Here is a 19,650-nt window from a genome sequence, read left to right as displayed (position 1 = left end):
ATGGCACATGAGCTGTTTACTAATTAATTGAGAATTTGGGTATCATTTTTTAGCGCCAAATTCAATTTAAAACTAAGGTAATTAATGGGACATTTCGATTGTTCCAGGGCACATAACGAGGTTGAAAATACTGCAAAACAGTCATTAAGCTCCTAATTGAGAATTATAATCATCCTTCACCATCATCATCGAGCAACAAAATTAATATGTATACAAAATGGAGAGAAAGGGATAGACAGCAAGTGCATGCATGAGAATGACAAATATCATAACATCCACTTTGAGAGAAAACACCATAACAAAAGAAATGCCAAAGTCCGAAGCTTTATAAAGCCACCCAAATTATGCCATCATTTTGGGTGGATCTTGCCGTGCAGTCCAACGGTTTAAGGGTCCCATTGCGTTCCACAGTTGTCATTTCCTAATTTGCCTTCATGGCATGCCATTTGGAAGCACATTTTCAAAACTTTTAAGTCAATAAATATAGCCTTAGAAATAATAATAATATTAAAATTATTATCTTCTTCTTATACGAGATCTACTTCAATTTTATCAATAGTAAAATAATTTTAATTGCCAGATGTTGCGAAATCTTTAAATCTCTTGTTCAACAGTTTGAAGTTTGGAATGCAATTATGTTAAATATTTGTTGAAAGAATTTTGTCGTTCTAGTAGTCCTACCCGATTTGAATCTAAATTAGTTGGGTTCTAATGTGATTTTTAAATACCAACGGATTTTATATACCAAAAAAAATCTTTAAAACTCTTGTGTGTATTATAAAATTATTATTTTTCATTATTTAGAGATAGATTCTATCTATTTTATACCTCGTCGTTTAAACTATACGACAATATTACTATTGTACATATATTGAGAGAGAGGTAAGTTACATTAGACATGACCCAAAAAAAAAAAAAAAGAAAGATGAAGAAGAAAGAGCAGTTATGACCCATTTAAAAGCATTATGAATATGTCACTTTTGTAGAGTAATATTAATTCTTTATTTAGATAGAAGAAGGCAAAGCCACTAAAACGTTTAAATTTCATTAGTCCTTTGATTTTCTCTTACCAGGACTCTTTCTCTTTCAGTTTCTTTCGTAAGCAGCAAAGAGAAACATATACACACATGTAAGTTGAAGCATTTAATGAAGCAGAGGCTCATCATGTACATGTAATTTCATTAATGCTCTCTCTTTAACCCCACACGGGAAGCTTATTTGTTTCACCTCCCATTTCTGCAACGGCTCTGAGTTCCGACCATCTTCTCAAGCTCAAGTACAGCTTCCCCCCCCCCCCCCCCCCCAGCTAAATTTTCGAGGACTCTTCACAATTTTAAAGACCCTTCAAGGTAACTTCAGTTACTATTTGCTTGCTCTTAAATTAGTATCACTGAACAAAGTCATTTCGTTTCTGGGGTTGTGTGCTCATTCATCTGTTTCTCTTTTTCTTACATCTTCACGCATTGTATCATTTTCTTGAATTTTTGTTTTTTCATTTACTGATCATCAAAGAATTCATCATTTCAAATTTTTTTGAGCAGTTCTTTTTTGTTTGTTGTGGCAGTGAGTTTAGAGAGAGAGAGAGAGATAAGATAGAAAGATGCCACAAGAAACAAATCACTCAAGTTCAGTTTTCACCTCTCCTTGCAAGAACTTAAGAGGACTAAAGTCGGTAGTCTCCAACAATGAGGCTTCATACACTGAAGAAATTATTAATGACTATGAATTAGCTCACAGAAAAGCTGAGGAAGCAGGTGCCATTTCTGATTATTACTATTTTGCCTGTTTGTTTCTCTAGAATTTTTTTCTTTTTTTTGTGTAATTTACTTTCTTTTTTACTTTATTTTCGTGGGTTTGGTGATCATATGATATTATTCTCATTTTGGAAAAGAAAAGGAAAAAAAAAAACAAATAGGAATCATGATGTTCCTTCCACAAAATGCGGGTGATCTCTGTTTGAAAAATGAAAAGGGTTTGGTATCCCCGTCACAAATAGTGCTGACATGGGACCATCTTGGAGAAATTAATTCAATTTAGCCCCATTGTTAGTTTGTTTATTTACTTTAGTATGAATCCCCAGTTTTTATTTACACCTACCTTTACAAACACTCTACCTTTTTTGGGAGTGTATAGAATGAAACATTGCAACTAATGATGGATAGTGGTCCAATTCTCAGCTCATAGGTATGGTAGATAAAAAAGTTATAGTGACAGTAAATGAAAAAGAAAAAGCAAAAGATAAGATGGTATTAAGTCACAGTAAAGTATCTGAGAAATAATATTAGCAAGTCTTGATCAGATGATGATGTGTAATCATGTCAATTATTTTTTTGTTTATACTTGGTGCTTGAGTGTATATCATAAGCATGGATTGATGGAGCTTGGAGACTAAATCTTGATATTCAACTGTTCAAGTACTGGCATATTAAAATGTGCAGGCTAAAATTACCAGAATCAAAATTTATATATTCATTTGTTTGTTACTTGTTTCACCTACCAAACTTTCATACTGGCATATTAAAATGTGCAGGCTAAAATTACCAGAATCAAAATTTATATATTCATTTGTTTGTTACTTGTTTCACCTACCAAACCTGAAAGTTTATAGAATTTGTCAGTGAGGTGTGGGTCAATGTGGTGGTAAATAAGAGTAAAAATGGCCCCAATTTTGATGCTCAGGGCCACATAAATGCAAGCAGTTGTAGTTTATAAACTGCACACCGCTCACCATTAGTGCACACCTCTCTGCTTTTATAGCTCAAAATCTAGTACTAGGTACTCACAAATAGCAAGGGATCAAACTTAAAATTCTATCTGACATGTATGTAGTAAAATTTACAAAATGAAAGGACCAACATTGTTAATACACTATACGCCATCAGTTTTAGTTAGATGCCTATCCTTTCTAAGGCTCTATACGAACAAGATTGTCCCTTAACATGTTTAACATAATTTTTATACTTATTTTAGCATAGTTCATAAGGATTATCAATTATGCAGTCTATTGATTATATATATATATAAAACAAAAGAATGATATAACTTCTGTATAATTCTCAAAGAAAAAGCACAGAAAATGAGAATATGTTAGTGAATGAAGAACAATTTCTAAATCTTTAAGTTATAACTATATTAATTTCTTATTTATACCAGCTGCAAGGAGGTACCAGGCAGCAGAATGGCTAAGGCAGATGGACAAAGGTGCTTCAGGAACCCTGCCTAAAGAACCCTCTGAAGAAGAGTTTCGCCTTGCCCTTCGCAATGGCCTTATTTTATGCAATGTGCTTAACAAAGTCAATCCTGGAGCTGTTCTTAAGGTACTAATTATATAGCAGATTATGTAATTGTTTCCTTTGACAAGAAAATTTACGTAATCATACACATTCATTGTTCTTGTAACCACTCAATTCTTTTCTTAGTTTCAACTCTGTGTTTGAAATGTAAATAGGTGGTGGAAAATCCAATTATTGCAGTACAGGCAACGGAGGGAGCAGCACAGTCTGCAATTCAGTATTTCGAAAACATGAGGAACTTTCTTGTGGCTGTTAAAGATATGCAGCTTCTGACTTTTGAAGCATCTGATTTGGAAAAGGTTTTAACTCTTTCTTAAACTGTTTGGTATGTAAATCAACATGCAGGATGATGCATTTAAAATCAGTTGTCATCTGAGGCAATCAAATGTTATTTCATTTAACATTATCTCAAGTGCAAGACCATGCCAAATTTTTTTCTGCCTATTTTCTTATAGTAGTTTTATGTGTTTAGCATGTTATTTCCTTAAAACTGAGCTTGAGAAACTTTATGTGATACAGGGAGGCTCCTCAAGTAAATGAAATAACATTTGATTGCCTGAAAGGTTATTATGAGTGGAAGCAAGCTGGAGGAATTGGTGTTTGGAGGTATGGAGGGACTGTAAAGATCACATCCTTCCCGAACAGGTCACCATCCTTGGTTGGTAGTGAAAGTACAGATGAGTCCTTTGATGAATCTGAATCATCACAATATGAACAGCTATTGGAATTTCTCCATCTCTCCAATGAGGTCTCACTTGAAGAATCCAAAACTGCAAATGCTCTGGCATTCCTTTTTGATCGTTTTGGGCTTCGACTTCTTCAGGCTTACCTTAGAGAGAGTAATGGGATTGAAGAGTTTCCTTTGAATGCAATGGTAGGTAAGATCCTTTCCAATTTGTTGTGCAAATACTCTTACAAATATCAATAGTTCATTTGAAGATAAAAGTATATTTAACAGCACTTTGAATGGGCAATTACGAAAATTCAAAAAGATCTGAACTAAATACTACATTATTATTAATTAATCTCAAATTCTTATCTAATCATGCTGGCATACTACTGTCTTCAAGTCAACATGATTCTCTGATGTTCTTTCGACTTAAATTATCATGGAATTTGTGGTATGGCCCCTGGAAGTATGTAAAGATCAAAATACAAAATACCGTGCTTCGGAATCTGTTATTTGTTTATTTTTTTATAATGAAATTTCTCTGCATTCATAGCCCAACAAAAAAAGAAAAAAAAAGCTATCTTATTGTATATGCTCATTTCTCTTTCTTTCTTTTGGTTAAATTTTCAACTCTTATGTATGAAATGTTGCAGATAATTGACACTTTGCTCGGTAAGGTTGTTAAGGATTTCTCAGCAGTACTAGTCTCTCAAGGCACTCAGGTACTTAAAATTTGAACTATCACAACGTATGTTGTGCTTTCATTGACATTTCAATGAGTACTAAACATTTTCTACAGCTTGGACTATTTCTGAAGAAAATATTGAAAGGAGAAGTTGGTTCTCTGTCAAAAGCTGAATTCATGGAAGCCATTTCACAATACCTTGGACAAAAAACTAGTTTGGTATCTGGTGATCACTCCAAATTCTGCGTCTGTGGTGAGAAACGTGAAGTCATTCAGCATTCCATCAGTCGTTCTTGTGATCATGCAGAACTAACAGATCGGCATCAGAAACAACTTCAGGTTTGATCATAATGCACTGAAATTATTACCATTTGAAATCAACTTAGATGCATCTTCTGTTTTATACAAAAAATGGTTTTCCAAAAACGGGTGATCAAAAGATCGAATCACTATGCGTATCTTGGGAGTCGTTACTTTATGTTAATTTCCTGCTGGTTTTAGGAGTTAAAATTGCAATATCTGGAGACAAAAGGAGAAGTCAAAGAAATTCAATCAAATTGGGAGGAAGAACTTTATAGACTTGGTGAGGATCTGGAAAAAAAAAAAGAAAGAAAATCCTTTTGACATCATTTTTTGGTTATTATATGTTGACTTGAAAATTTCCATTATTAGCATTTCCATTGAAGCTGTATTTTTACTTATTGCAGAGCATTATATCAAGAATCTTGAAGTCGCCTCTTCTTCTTACCAAAAGGTTTTAGAGGAAAACCGTGTACTTTACAATCAAGTCCAAGATCTTAAAGGTTTTTCTCCATTATCTTGCATCTTTTGAGTTGAGAAAATAAAAAATCTTATGATGCAAGGTGCTTATCTTTTGAATTCAATGCAGGAACAATAAGGGTATATTGTAGAGTAAGACCCTTTTTACCAGGGCAATCAAATGGACAATCCACTGTTGATTATATTGGTGAAAATGGAAATATTATGGTTACTAATCCTTTCAAACAAGGCAAAGATGCACGAAAGATGTTTTTATTCAATAAGGTGTTTGCACCAAATGTGTCACAGGGTATCTTCTCTTTCTCGAGATTAGGCTTTTCAATTATTTTCAAAGTCTGTTAATAATCTAAAATCCTAAAATGGTTTAGTGACCATACGCCACCCTACTCATGATTTTTATTTTATTTTATTATTTTTTATGCACAGAGCAAATATATGTAGATACGCAACCATTGGTCAGGTCCGTTCTAGATGGTTTTAATGTCTGCATATTTGCTTATGGACAAACTGGCTCAGGGAAGACATACACAATGGTAAAACCATGCTTGTTTGAATTCCTTAATGTAAAAGTACTGCTGTGTGTTAAGTCAAAACTTGACTCATAGCAAATAACTTAATGCTGCACTAACATTCTGAAAATAAATGAGCAGCAATATTTTCTTCAACCTCAATTTACAAATAACATATTTTCTTTTACAGAGTGGCCCTGACCTGACAGCTGAGGAAACATGGGGTGTAAACTATCGAGCTCTACGTGACTTATTTCAAATATCAAATACAAGGGGTGATATGATAAAGTATGAGGTTGGAGTTCAGATGATTGAAATATACAATGAACAAGTGAGAGACTTGTTAGTCAGTGATGGCTCTAATAGAAGATATCCTTTTTGAAATTTACTTTCTACAACACATTTGATGACTTTAAAATTTTATGTTTGTTTGCAATTTGAGTTGAAAAGCTGCAAAAGTATTTGATTTACCTTAACAATCATTACATTAGATATACGTAACACTGCTCAAGCAAATGGCCTTAATGTACCAGATGCAAGTTTGATTCCAGTTACAAGTACTGAAGATGTTATTGAGTTGATGAGAATTGGTCAAAAGAATCGTGCTGTTGGTGCTACTGCTCTAAATGAACGAAGTAGCCGTTCTCACAGGTAAAGATTTTCTTTTTGTAGCATTTATTTTGCAACTGTAACATAAACCAAAGGCTTCTAATAATACTACTGCAAGTTTTAATGTTACATTTGTTGGTTCCGTATTACACTGTCACAATAGTTGAAACTTTTTTATCAATTTAGGTAATTTAGTTATGTTTTTGTGAATGCAACCTTCCTTCTGCAGTGTTTTGACAGTTCATGTCCTGGGAAGAGAGTTGGTAACTGGATCCATTCTTAAAGGTTGCCTTCATCTGGTGGATTTGGCTGGAAGTGAGAGAGTTGATAAATCAGAAGCTGTAGGTGAAAGATTAAAAGAAGCTCAACATATTAATAGATCACTTTCAGCTCTTGGAGATGTCATTTCTGCTCTTGCCCAAAAGAGTGCACATATTCCTTACAGAAACAGCAAACTTACTCAAGTATTACAGGATTCTTTAGGTATGCATAGACTTATTTTGCCACTCATTTGATAAACGGTAGTAGACTTTTTCCTCTCTAATCTCTTTAGTCTCTGATTGCTTTTATTGTTTTTGATTTAATGAACAGGTGGGCATGCTAAAACATTAATGTTTGTACACATAAATCCTGAACATAATGCTATTGGAGAGACCATTAGCACACTCAAGTTTGCTGAGAGAGTTTCCTCCATAGAACTAGGGGCTGCCCGCTCTAACAAAGAAAGTGGTGAAATCCGAGAACTCAGAGAAGAGGTTTGTTTTTCATCACCCTCAAATACAATTTTTTGCATGAGTGTTTCTCACTATATTTGAAACTCGACAACAATTTACAATGTATTCAGATATCGAATCTTAAACAAACATTGGAGAAAAAGGAAGCAGAATTGGAACAACTGAGACGTGGGGTAACAAGAAATACTTCAGAATCTCAAAAACCAAGAGCAGTTTCACCTTTTCATACTTCAGAATCTCAAAAATCAAGAGCAGTTTCACCTTTTCATACTTCAGAATCTCAAAAACCAAGAGCAGTTTCACCTTTTCATGTGCCACGATATGGAATTAGTGCTAGCTTGAAGCCTGGGATAAATCAGCCAAATGATGACAGTAGAAGCCTTGAGGTAAAAGAAATCACAATGTAAAATATATATCCATATTTTTTTTAAAACATTGTATTGTGGACGCCTCATCTCCGTCTTGCTGTCATGTATGATTTTCAGCCTAGAAGCACTTCTTCAGGTAAGCAAAGGAGGTCAAGGTTTCCTTCTGCATTGACGGACAAGGAGCCATTGCCAAAGATTCCTTTAGTGGCTGAAGACAGATTGGGGGGGTCATCAAAGCCAAGAACATCATCCCCTTCTGTTAGGAGATCAATATCCACTGATAGAGGAACCCTCCTGAGAAGCAGGGTCAAGGCTGACACAACTGAGAACCAACCAATTTCACGAGTACCATTTCCAGCTAGAGTACCAGTCAATAAATCCATCTCCGCAACGCCAGTGATCACATCTTCAATAGAAATCAATAATTCAAGAGTGTATATAGGTTCACAAGAACCGGCAAAGCAGCAGGATAATGTTTTAGATACATTGTCCAGCCTCCAAAAGGTCAGCCACAGGAGTAAATACCCAGAGCATGAAGATGACCAAATTCGGCAAGCTCTTAATATAAGACAAGGTGGCATTAGAAAAAGCAAGCCAGAGAGCAAGGCCAAGGCCAAGCATCAACTTCCAGCTAGATTCCAGAAATCTGATATGGGAATAACATTGCTTTCTGATATGGATACTGGTGAAAAGATGGATGAGGCTAGAAAAAGTGATTTCTCCGAACCAGAAAATGAGCATTCGCTTCTTGGTTCACCAGTGCACAGTGAATTAAAGATGAAGAAGGTTCAACAGAACTTCTCAAGGAACTCCCAAAATCTAGAACCGAGGTTTTCAAAGCTTTTTATCCTCATTTGATTAGTTCTTGTTAACAGTTACTGTTGGTATCTTCATATGTTCGCTGTTAAGTTACATTGTGCAATGTGTGCAGCAGGGGATTGGTGCAGCCAGTGGAACCCTTTTTGGCTGAGAAACTTGAAAACAAGCTGCGAAATGCTGCAACTCACCAAGCACAGGAAGGAGGCAATAATACATCAATGCCCGAATTTAAGAGGAGTCGGTCTTCACCTCGTGGAAAGTTTTTGATTTGACCTTAAGGATATACAGTATAAAAAAAGATCGAAATTTTATCTGTTGCCACTAATATTTTACGTTTTTGTACATTGGATGTTCACGTTGGTGTCTTGAGTTGTATACTATAAGTTATTGAGAGTGAATTGTTGTGGTACCTAAGAGCATTTTATCAATCAAAAGAATCTATAATTACGAAGAGTACATCTCAAAGGCAGTCTGGCTGAACTTTTCACTTCCAAAAAAAAAAAAAAATTAACAGCACAATTTTAAGTATTACGATTATATTGGGCATGATGATTGTCAGCAGATAGAAGGGGAAAACTGAAAATAACTGGGCTTAGTTCCTGATCTTATTAGTTGTAATACAACCTTAACTTAGTTTTGTACTTGAATTTTTCAAAGAAGGTTTCATGCTTACTAAAGATAGTTTCAATATTACTCGGGTGGTTCAAGAATTAGCCATATTTACCTCCAATCTGGAAAACTCTTAACTTAAATTAAGTGAAAGAATCAATCAAGTTTTAGTAACAGAAAACAAAAAAGCTTCTATCTAGGACCTGACATTAATGGCCTCTGCTTATATGCATATTTCCTCCAAAGTAATCTCTACGGAAACTTCCCCAAAACCTCCCAACATTGTCCTATTTCCCGTCTTCTCATTTTTTGAGGGCTTCAAATCCAAGGCTGAGATTCAGATTCCCTCGTGACATGCATATTTTACGACTTGAATCAGCCTCGAGAATCCAATGCCTGAACATTTTTATGAAACCGGATCACCTTTCATTCCAGCAAAGCCGCCACCATCATCAACAAAAAGGGAGGATCGGGTGGCAAATAAAGCTTCACAGAGCTGGCTAATCCTCATCTACCAAGCCAAAATTGCACATTTTTTTCGGAAGATAACAGTTACATGGAGTAAGAACCTCGTTAACCATTACCTTTGCTTCAACGTGGAGAACCCTTACGATGATCAACATCCGTACACCTTCAAGACTGATTTAAAAGCTTCTCAATTTTGGAACAAGAAGGGACTCAAAAACTTTGAAATTGATGGTAAAAGGGCTTTTGTTTATTGGGATTTTCGACAGGCCAAATTCTCCAGCAACCCAGCTCCAAGTTCAGATTATTATGTTGCCGTTGTGTATGAAGATGAGATTGTGTTATTGCTAGGAGATTCACCGAATGACGCGTACAAGAGAACCAAGAAAAGACCAACCTTCCCAGAGGCTACCTTATTGTGCAAGAAAGAGAATGTGTACGGAAAAAAGTTGTTTTGCACTAGAGCCCTCTTGGGTGATGGGAAAGAAGAGCACGACATCGTCATCGAAAATTCTTTATTTGGTCCGGGAGATCCTGAAATGTGGATAAGTATAGATGGGATCTCGACAATTCGCATTCTGAACTTGAATTGGAGATTTAGAGGAAATGAGACCATCTCAATGAATGACACATCGATACAAATTTATTGGGACGTGCACGACTGGTTATTTAATGAATCTAGCCCAAGCTATGGATTATTCATTTTTAAGCCAAACACAATTGAATGCGCATCTAGTGCCAATAAAGAAAATGATGATTCAATCCAAGGGTTTTGCCATGTTCTGTATGCTCTGAAAATGGGATAAGGTAAAGATAAGATTATCAGCAGGTCTTGTAGCATTCGAGTTGAGTGAATAGGTATGAAGCAATTTGATATTGCTTATGGTATGTATCTTTTAAGTTGCCTGTAAATATTCACTAAAAACGTTATTTTCTCATCCCTAATATCAAAATAAAGAATTACATGGGTGTTTGATTCTTGAATCTTGAATATAAAATAATAAAATGTTTGCTAAACCATGAGAGGGTAAAATAATGTGTATTAAAAAAAAATCATCTTGTCAAATTAACAAAAACAAAAAGAGAAATATATTTTTGGGCGGAAATTATTATTGGCATTAACATTTTTGAAAGTTCGGTAACCGCGGCAAAAGTGGGGTCCACAATAGTTTCTATAAGCACCAACTGGTACGCTCCTTAGAGACACTGCAAACACGCGCCATTTGAGTTAAAATTTAATCTAGGGTTTATGGACACGCTCTCCTCTGCGAAAAATTGAAATTTTAATTTAAAATGGCAACTCTAGCGGGAAATGTCGGGTTAAAAATCTCGCCTCGGCTTGAATTTCGCGGGTTGTTGATTCCTTGGTAAGATTTCTCTCTCAATTTTGGCTTCAATCACTGTTACCCTCTGCTTGGTTGGTTAGAAAATGAAGGAAAATGAAATTAAAGTGCAGAAAGATCCTTTTGTAGGAAACCCTTTTCTTTTCCATCTAGTTTCAGCTTTCCTTTTTTTTTTTTTTTTACCTACATCTTCCTGGCAACCAAACGGAATATTTATTTGTTGGAAAGAAAATGTGTGGCATATTATTTAGATTTTGGTAATAATGCAATTTTACTGTAGTGATGACAATTCTGATTTTATTTTATTTCATTTTATTTTTTTTGTTTATTTTAGGATAAGTAAAAATGCAATTTCGTGTGTGAAAGGAAGGGACTACAGTTCATCTTTTCCTGTTAGGTATGTCCCTAAGAAATCTGTAAAGATTAAGGAATCAGAAAATTCTGTGCCGGTAAAGGGTTTGGAAAGAAATGAACTGCGCAAACAGCCAGATGCAAGTGGGTTAAGAACTGAGGTTTCAAATAGTGGGAGAGATGTAAAGAAACCTTTAAAGATTTATGACCCGAAAAATTCTGTGCCGGTAAATGGTTTGCAGAGAAATGAACTGCAAAAACAGTCAGATGCAAGTGAGTTGAGAACTGAGGTTTCAAATAGTGGGAGAGATGTGAAGACAAGTTTTGCTTCACATAAGAAGTTCCAAAATCATAATCGAATGACCAACAACAACATATTGTTGGATGCTGCTAAACAAGGTATAATGTTCTCTTTAGCTTGCTTTTGTATTGAAACAAATTTGGAATTTTCTCTTTAGCATGCAAAAGGTGGACTATCTACTAAAATTAACTTCTTTATGTGCATGTATTCAAAATATTGATTTATGTTAACCATGTTGAAAGTTTATTTCACAGAAATGTTGGCTACATAGTATTGTTATTACCTGTCTTAGCTTTATTTATTTACTATTTCTTTTTTCTTCTTGTATTAAAATTAAGCATATGCTTTATATATTTAGTCAGAGTTTGGAGAAGAAATTAGTTGTGAGCATGGACTTTTCGAAGAATCTGAGGTATTTGAAGAACCCCAGGAGGTTGCTGAGGAGATGAAAATCCTTCAACAAAAAGATTTTTATTTGCAAGCAGCTAAAGCAAGACAGGATGCTGAGAATTTGGCAGTCAAATTACTTGCGACAAGGTTAGAATATAGTTTTGGTCTTAAAACTTCTCAAGATTTGAAATTTTTTTCAATATGTTTCTTGTTGTTGAAATTTTTAGTTCTTCTAGGAAAAGTAGTTTACTGCATTGTGGGTACTATTTCTAGCGTGTTGGAAATACATCTGCTGTTGTTATCAGGTTCATATCATTTCCAGTGCTTTGAAATTCTTAAGCTTGTTTTCTTTATCTAGAGCATTTACAGCAGTCGAGATGAGAAAGAAGCTGAATGGAAAGAAATTTCCTTCTCATGTAATTGAGGCTGTGATAACTGATTTCCAAAGCAGGTAAATACTACCTAGTTAGGATATTGTCCTTCAGAATGTGTTGTGTGCTACTTCTTGGGAACACCATTACTATAGTTGGCTAGTTTCTTAAACTCTTTGATCTCTCGGTTATGCTAGAGGGTTGATCAATGATAGCTTGTACGCGGAATCATATTCTCGATCTAGGTGGTCTTCTGCAAGTTGGGGACCTAGACGAATCAAGCAAGTAAGCATCTGCCTTTTAGTATTTTTCTTTATGGTCAAATGATTTACTACATAAACCTTCATTTCATTGTTTTGCCATTTCTTTCCAGATTTTAGACATTTCTTTTAAGGGAAAACAAATCTAGATGGTTATGTTTACATACGAAGCTAGTCCTAGTATTAAATAATTTTAAATTTCTGATATAAATGTTTACACAGTATGACTCTGCAAGATTTTTCAGAGAGGAAAGACCATACAGCACTGAAATTCCTTTTGAAAATTTGCAGTCATGAGAGATTGTCACTGTCTTGAATTAGATGAAATATTAAATATCACCATAATCATATGCTGCACAAGCTCATCACAACTATCAGGAGACATGGGAAAATATTTTCAGGCTCACTTTAGGTATTACAAAATATTGTGGTAGTTAACCGATGGTTTGCATGTATCATATTCAGTGAGTAAATTTACTGGTTATATGGAAAGACATGTAATGGGGCAAAAGTATTGGTTTTTTCTTCTGAATTTTTATTCTTTATGAGTGAAGATACTAATTCGTTGAGTTCCCTTTTTTTTTTTTTCCAAATTATTAGGCATTGTTCAAGAAGGGAATAAGTCAAACCGATGCAAAAAAGGCTGTGAACCTGGTTTTCAGGGATGGTGAATCTGATGAAGACCAAGAATCAAAACTTGGCATGTCCAAGCATTCAATTGATCATCTATTTGTTCAGGCCTCAAAGCAATGGCTCCGAAGTCAAGGTGCACCCAAGGAGACACGTAAGTCAAGGATTATCCATTGGCTTCAGTACCGTGGTTTCAATTGGTGTGTCACAAGTTTCATATTGAAGAAGCTAGAATCCCAGTATCCTTCCTAAAGCTCAACAATAAGTTCTCCTTATGCCATGTTAGAATGGAATGATGGTCCATAGCCAGTTCACTTAAAGTTGTTTGAAAAGGACAGGGTATGCCTTTCATTGGAACAATGGCGGCCAAAAAGATGGCCACTGTAGCACGCAACTGTCCCAAACTTATTTTTTGTCTGCCTACCCTAGTGCCATCCTGTATATATGTGTTTTTTGACAACTAGCTCCATGAAAAAGAAACAAGTGGCTTTGGTTTGAAGTTTGATTCTGTTGATAAGATCACCTTTTTGTTAGAATGTAAGAGAGATCCCATCAATTCATATGCTGCAAATAAATAGTTCAATGAAATCCTCGGGTTTCTGTTGGCACAGCATTTGTCTTCTTCTTGATGTTTACAGTTTGGGGGGAAAAATGTGCAAATTTAAAGCACATAAAGCTCGTCATTGAAGTGCTGCTATCAAGATTACGGTAGAACGCGAGCCTCTCTAGACAAGGACAGTAGAATTTTAAAACATTACTATTGCTTCATTTACAGTTCCTGCACACTATAAGTTAAATCATAACAGTGGATTTGCAGTAATACTCAAAATGGGACCTTAATTCCTTTGCATGTGAAGCAATCTTGTTAATGAAATGACTTAATTTATAGATGAAGTGTGATGACTGATGATCTTCTTACACTTACACGTGCTTCTGATTAGGACATACTGACTTCAATAACAAAGTTAATATATTTTAATTGGCAAGTGTCTTTACATTGTTGTGGAAAGTCTCTCTCAGACAGCACATGGACATGTGATTTGAGGAGCCTGGGGACCATGTGAGCACCGGTGCTTAGACTGCACTGTTCAGGAAAGAAAGAGAGAGAATCCCATAGCTTTTGCAATAAATTCTACTAACATAAATACAAAAATACCAATCATTGTTACAGCTCCTTGCTTTTTCCTGCAGTCATTCTCTCAACCTCCAAAACATCTCTCATATCTACTTCCAAGATAATCACTTCTAATAAAAGTGCTTTCCATCCCTTCAAAACTCACACTAAGTGCTTATTTTTGTTACAATAATACAATTGGTGAATGTATTATTTTAGCTGAAATTATACTGATGCTTCCTCTAGTATTGGGGATTATACTGACTCATCAGAGAAGGCAAAAGAACAGTTAGATGACCCATGTGAAACTACAATCTTAGCTGGAGGCGATGAGCGAGGAACTGATAAATGAGGTTTTGATATGTCAGGTTCTGGCCTTGTGGAATCAACATGTTTGATTTCCTTGAGCATTGCAACAACATCTTTCATCATTGGCCTATCATCAGCTTTTGTGCTGATGCAGAGAAATGATACAGCCAGTGTTTGTAGCATCTCATGCATTATTGGGTCTGCTCTGCCTCTAAGTTTAGCATCAAGAACATCAGAGGGGTCTCTTTTGCTGGCTAAATGGTCCCTAACCCATTGAACCAAAGGTGCACCACCTGGCAATGTTGGGTCCAACGGATGCCTTCCTGTTAAAACCTCTAAAAGAACCACACCAAAACTGTACACATCACTTTTCTCAGTGATCCGCTGCATTGATGCATGTTCTGTGAACAACCCAGATAAATAAAACTGATTAATCATACATTATTAAGCTGATTAAGAATCTAAATATTAAAAAAATGGTAGAAAAATAAATGAATACCTGGAGCCATGTAACCATAAGAACCAGCTAATTGAGGCCTTTGATTTGTTTTGGAGCAATTATCGTCTCCGCTGCCACTGACTATTCTAGCTAATCCAAAGTCTGCAAGATAGGCTTGATATCCAGGGCCTAACAAAACATTCATTGCTTTGACATCTCCATGCAAAATTGGAGGCATGCAATCATGATGCAAGTACGCAAGCGCATGAGCTACCCCCAATACAACTTCATATCTAGCCTCCCAATCTGCTCCTCCTTTGCCTGCTCCATGCAGCAGTGAGCTCAAGCTTCCATTGGGGAGGTAATCATAGAAGAGAAGCTTCAGGTTCTTATTAGAACCCCAACCTAAAAGCCTCACAATGTTCTTGTGTCTGATTGAACCTAGCGTCTGAATTTCAGAGCTGAATGCACCAGACTCATCTGATGACCACATCTTCTTCACTGCTAGTGTTTCTCCATTTGGGATTGTCACTCTATACACAACTCCGGAGCTTCCAGTGCCAATCACATTAGCTGACGTTAGATTCCTGACAACGTCATCAATGGAAAAATCTAGCTTCTGATACAAAGTCATCTCCCAAGTGTCATCTGCCGTGAAGCTATTGTTAGCCATTCTAGTACGAACTAACACATAGATTGCTAGCAGCACAAGCACTGCACTGGCACTAACGAGGATCGACATCACTAGCTTCATTGCTGACCTTGCCTGGCCTGCGGGTAAGCTGTCTGTTGGAGAAACAACTCCACCAGAGATATAGAGGCCTCGGTTTGAAGCAAGGTCACTAAGTGGGAGCTTTCGGAAAAATGGAGTGTTAGGCAATTCACCAGAGAAATCATTGAAGGAGACATTGAGGGAGACAAGGTTTTGCAAGCTTGCAAGAGCATCTAAGTCCCCAGATAATTTGTTGTGAGAGAGATCAAGTATTCCTAGCTTGGTAAGGCCAGAGAATTCTGATGGGATCTCTCCTGAAAACTGGTTAGAGCTAAGATTGAGAGAGATTTCAAGTGATGAAATTTGACCCAGTTCCTTTGGAATTTCACCAGAGAAACGATTGTTTCCAATGTCCAACAATATCAGCTTCCTGCAAGACAATATCTCTGCTGGAATTCTGCCAGAAAGTTGATTCTTTGACAAAAGAAGCTTGCTTAATTCTGTTAGAGATCCGATGCTGTGAGCAAGTGAGCCTGAGAGCCTGTTGTCTGAAAGGTCCACAAGCTGTAAGCTTGTAGGCAGAGCATCAGGAACAGAACCAGTAAGCCCATTTGAATGAAGATCAAGAAACTCCAAGCTTTGACATCCGACTACTGATGGAGGAATTCCTCCAACAAGATGATTTTCACTCATGTCAACAAAATTCAAGTGCTTCAAGTTTCCCATCTCCGATGGAATAGTACCAGAGAGCCTATTGTCATTCAATCTTAACCGGCGTAAAGTGGTGCAGTTTCCTATATCTGGTGGTATAAAACCAGATAAATCATTGGAAAGTAGAAGCAACTTAGTGAGATTTCTCAGGCCAAAAATCTCTTTTGGTATTGGACCGGAGAGGTTATTGTAAGAAAAATCAAGAGCCTGAAGCTCTTGACATTGAGAAAGACTCTCTGGAATATTGCCTGTTAGCTTATTTTTCCAGGCAAAGAATAGAGTCAAACCATTTATATTGCCAATATCAGCAGGAATCTCACCAGATATTGCATTGTTGTCAATTTCCAAATGAGTCAATGCTGTGCAGGTTGCAATTTCAATTGGTATGGTACCTGACAGCTGATTGACACTAAGCTGAAGCTCTTGAAGCTTTAAGAGGTTTCCAAAACTTCTCGGTATGCTGCCAGTTAGAAGATTATCTGAGAAATCCACAACTGTCAGCTCTGTGCAGCTTCCAAGCTCATCTGGAATTGCACCAACCAAGCTGTTCTGCCACAAGAGTAAGCTTTTAAGCTTGCTGAGAGCACCAATTCTCCCTGGGATTGGACCTGAGATTGAATTCTGATACAAGTAAAGATTCTGCAACTCACTGCAGTTTCCAATCTCCTCTGGTATAGGACCTGACAGCAGAGATGTGTAAATGGCAATGGTTTGAATCCTTTCCAGCATTCCAATTGATGAAGGAAGATTTCCAGAAATGCTGGTTTCGGCAAGGCCTAACATGACCAAGTTGCTGCAGTTGCCTATCTCCCAAGGCAGCTCCCCCTTCAGATTTTGATTCCCACCAGCTCGAAAGACTTGTAGCTTACTCAATGCTCCAATACTCTTTGGAATTTTTCCACTGAGTTGATTGTCGTAGAGTGTCAAATATGCAAGACTTGACAAGTTTCCAATGTCAGAAGGAATTTCACCTTCAAGAAGGTTTGTGTTGAGATACAAACTTTCCAGCTTCCTTAGCCTGCATACTTCTGTAGGAATTTCACCCCAGAGAGAGTTGCCACTAAGATCAATGAAAGTAAGCTCGCGATAGTGTCCAAATTCTTTTGGGATTGTGCCAGTGAGGTTGCATGATGAGATGATAAGCCTCTTTAAGGACTTGAGAGGCTGAAATATTGAAGGCAATGAGCCTTGCAAATCCACTGCTTTCAAGCTTATCTCCACCACTTCTCCATTTGAGTTGCAATGAATCCCAAACCATTTGCATGGACTTGTTTCTGCAGGATTCCATGAGCTTAATGCATCTGTTGAGCTGTTTAAACTGTTCTTCCATGTTAACAGAGCCTGGCCTTGTTCATCAATAGCATCACAAGTAGAAAAGAAAAGAAAATTTATTGAAATAAGTAACAAGGTGAATGAGAAAATGTTTTGAGAAAACAGGAGATGCCTTAGAGCTGCAGGCATTGCTTAGAGATGAGAACAGGTGATCTGTTTTGGGATTGTTGAGGGGAGAACCCCATGTTTTGTTTATAGAAGAAAAACAGAAGATCTGGATCCAAGAGCACCTTCTTTTTTTATTTATTTATTTATTTTATTTTCTTCATAGTATTATTGTAATTAACTGGTGTAGTTGTTAATTCAAAGAAGGTGACGCAGATGGGGTTTTTTGGTTTTATTTACGTAAGTGGACTTTTTATGAAGTTATGCTGTCAATACTAAGCAGAGTTTTTTAGCTTTTGCTTTCTGAAACATACCCTCTAGTAGTTTTTACTAGGAGTAACAATCATAAAGCAACGTCTTGGTGCCTAATGCTATCAAAATAATTTCCGTTTTCTAACTTTTACCCGCTCTACCTTCTTGTTTCCTCTTTTTTGGTCATTTTTTGGGGTCACCATCAAAAGAGAATTTCAACTTGTCACACCCCAGAAACTGATTAAAAAGAAGATTAGCACTGGCACTATATCTTATCAAAATTGCCCCGTTCGATTGACGGATTTCATCTATCAGAAAGTGATAGCTTAATGATCAAACCAACGAGATACACCAACTATTCTTGAATGTCTTAGCTCTTGCTTAGTTAAAATCAAGACGATCATTCATATCATATCTTCTGTACGAAGCCAAAAGCTCGAGGTGGTCCATCAATTTATGTGGACACAAATCAATGAAACAGCAAAATGCAGTACATTCTGTCACATAGTTTTTGGCTTAAACCCATCGTTATTTTGTGGCACAAACGAAGGTAAAAAACTCTTAAATTCACACTTTTTCTTAATGTATATTGACAGCAAATTCCTGTGAATTTTTGGGATCTTGTATAGAAGCAGATTAGGTATATTTACTGAATATAAAAATAATGATAATGCATTGATGAAGATTTTAAATTTATGGAATCTGATGGAGTAGTGAAGTGCACATGAAAGTAATGAATAAGTGAAAATATAATTAGTTTTCCATAATCTGCAAATCTGGTCAAGCTGTCTAGGAGTCTTTGCTGTAAAGGATCAAAAGAATACATATAAAATGAACATTTGCCTTGAGTGGAAGGGACAGCATTACACCAACTTAGGGTTCTTAATTAACTTTATCAACCCATTAAAGCTAAATGGCCTGCAGAAAACAAAAGATGGTTCATAATAAAATTGCAGATGATGTGGATCAGCATCTCTCATACCATGGCGGTTAACATCATTATTAGGTCACGGGAGCGGTTTCGAGTCAATATTTAAAGTCTTAATAGTAATGATTCAAGATTTATGCAAGAACTAGATGTAAAATTTGCTGCAGTTTTGATATTCAATGTAGCAGGAAGGTGAATGACTTTTGATCTTCATCCTTTATGTTTCTCTGAATATACGGACATTCATTAACTTCTTGTGCAAAATTTGGCCAGCATGAATGGCGATTGGTGCTTGACATGATTTTGCAAAGGCCCTTGCTTCATAATACACACACACATATATAGGAAATTAATACAATAGGGGAAAACATATTTGATTGTTGAACGAAAAGATTTATAAGAACCGAAAAAAGAAAATTAAAGGGACTACAACATGCAATAACATCAAAAGAAGAGACAAGGACCCAAATAAATATGTACTGTACATAGATGAGCAAGAATATGAAAAAAAAAAATTGTACAATCTAAAATGGGGGCAAATTTATGGTACCACAGTTGTAC

The 19,650-nt window shown here is 36.2% G+C and overlaps 4 protein-coding genes across 4 annotated transcripts; 3 read left to right on the top strand and 1 right to left on the bottom strand.

The window, feature by feature from the left end:
- Nucleotides 1-1,599: 1,599 nt before the first annotated feature.
- On the top strand, nucleotides 1,600-8,874 carry LOC18054365 (kinesin-like protein KIN-14F). Its single transcript, XM_024178529.1, is given in 17 exon segments — nucleotides 1,600-1,754; nucleotides 3,154-3,317; nucleotides 3,449-3,592; nucleotides 3,813-3,836; nucleotides 3,838-4,167; nucleotides 4,617-4,685; nucleotides 4,763-4,987; nucleotides 5,150-5,231; nucleotides 5,356-5,451; nucleotides 5,538-5,717; nucleotides 5,855-5,961; nucleotides 6,128-6,588; nucleotides 6,776-7,029; nucleotides 7,138-7,301; nucleotides 7,391-7,666; nucleotides 7,766-8,478; nucleotides 8,583-8,874. Coding segments are annotated over 17 exon segments (3,600 nt in total). The 5' UTR covers nucleotide 1,600; the 3' UTR covers nucleotides 8,740-8,874.
- A 374-nt stretch (nucleotides 8,875-9,248) lies between these two features.
- LOC18054364 lies at nucleotides 9,249-10,347 on the top strand. Its single transcript, XM_006452609.2, has one exon. The coding sequence runs from the start codon at nucleotides 9,469-9,471 to the stop codon at nucleotides 10,345-10,347; it is 879 nt and encodes a 292-aa protein (XP_006452672.1). The 5' UTR covers nucleotides 9,249-9,468.
- A 417-nt stretch (nucleotides 10,348-10,764) lies between these two features.
- LOC18054363 lies at nucleotides 10,765-13,647 on the top strand. The gene is made up of 6 exons (XM_006452608.2): nucleotides 10,765-10,908; nucleotides 11,219-11,634; nucleotides 11,899-12,073; nucleotides 12,285-12,377; nucleotides 12,495-12,582; nucleotides 13,158-13,647. Exons 1-6 carry the CDS (start codon nucleotides 10,835-10,837, stop codon nucleotides 13,437-13,439), a joined length of 1,128 nt encoding a protein of 375 aa, XP_006452671.1. The 5' UTR covers nucleotides 10,765-10,834; the 3' UTR covers nucleotides 13,440-13,647.
- Nucleotides 13,648-14,174: 527 nt separating this feature from the next.
- Nucleotides 14,175-17,990, bottom strand: LOC18054362 (LRR receptor-like serine/threonine-protein kinase). Its single transcript, XM_024192294.1, has 2 exons — nucleotides 15,110-17,990; nucleotides 14,175-15,011 (listed from the first exon to the last, which is right to left on the bottom strand). The coding sequence occupies exons 1-2, from the start codon at nucleotides 17,931-17,933 to the stop codon at nucleotides 14,557-14,559; spliced, it is 3,279 nt and encodes a 1,092-aa protein (XP_024048062.1). The 5' UTR covers nucleotides 17,934-17,990; the 3' UTR covers nucleotides 14,175-14,556.
- Nucleotides 17,991-19,650: the final 1,660 nt, after the last annotated feature.

The sequence above is a fragment of the Citrus clementina genome, unplaced genomic scaffold, assembly GCF_000493195.1.
Source record: "Citrus clementina cultivar Clemenules unplaced genomic scaffold, Citrus_clementina_v1.0 scaffold_1, whole genome shotgun sequence".
Taxonomy (NCBI): Eukaryota; Viridiplantae; Streptophyta; class Magnoliopsida; order Sapindales; family Rutaceae; genus Citrus; species Citrus x clementina.
This window is presented reverse-complemented; position numbering and strand designations above follow the sequence as displayed.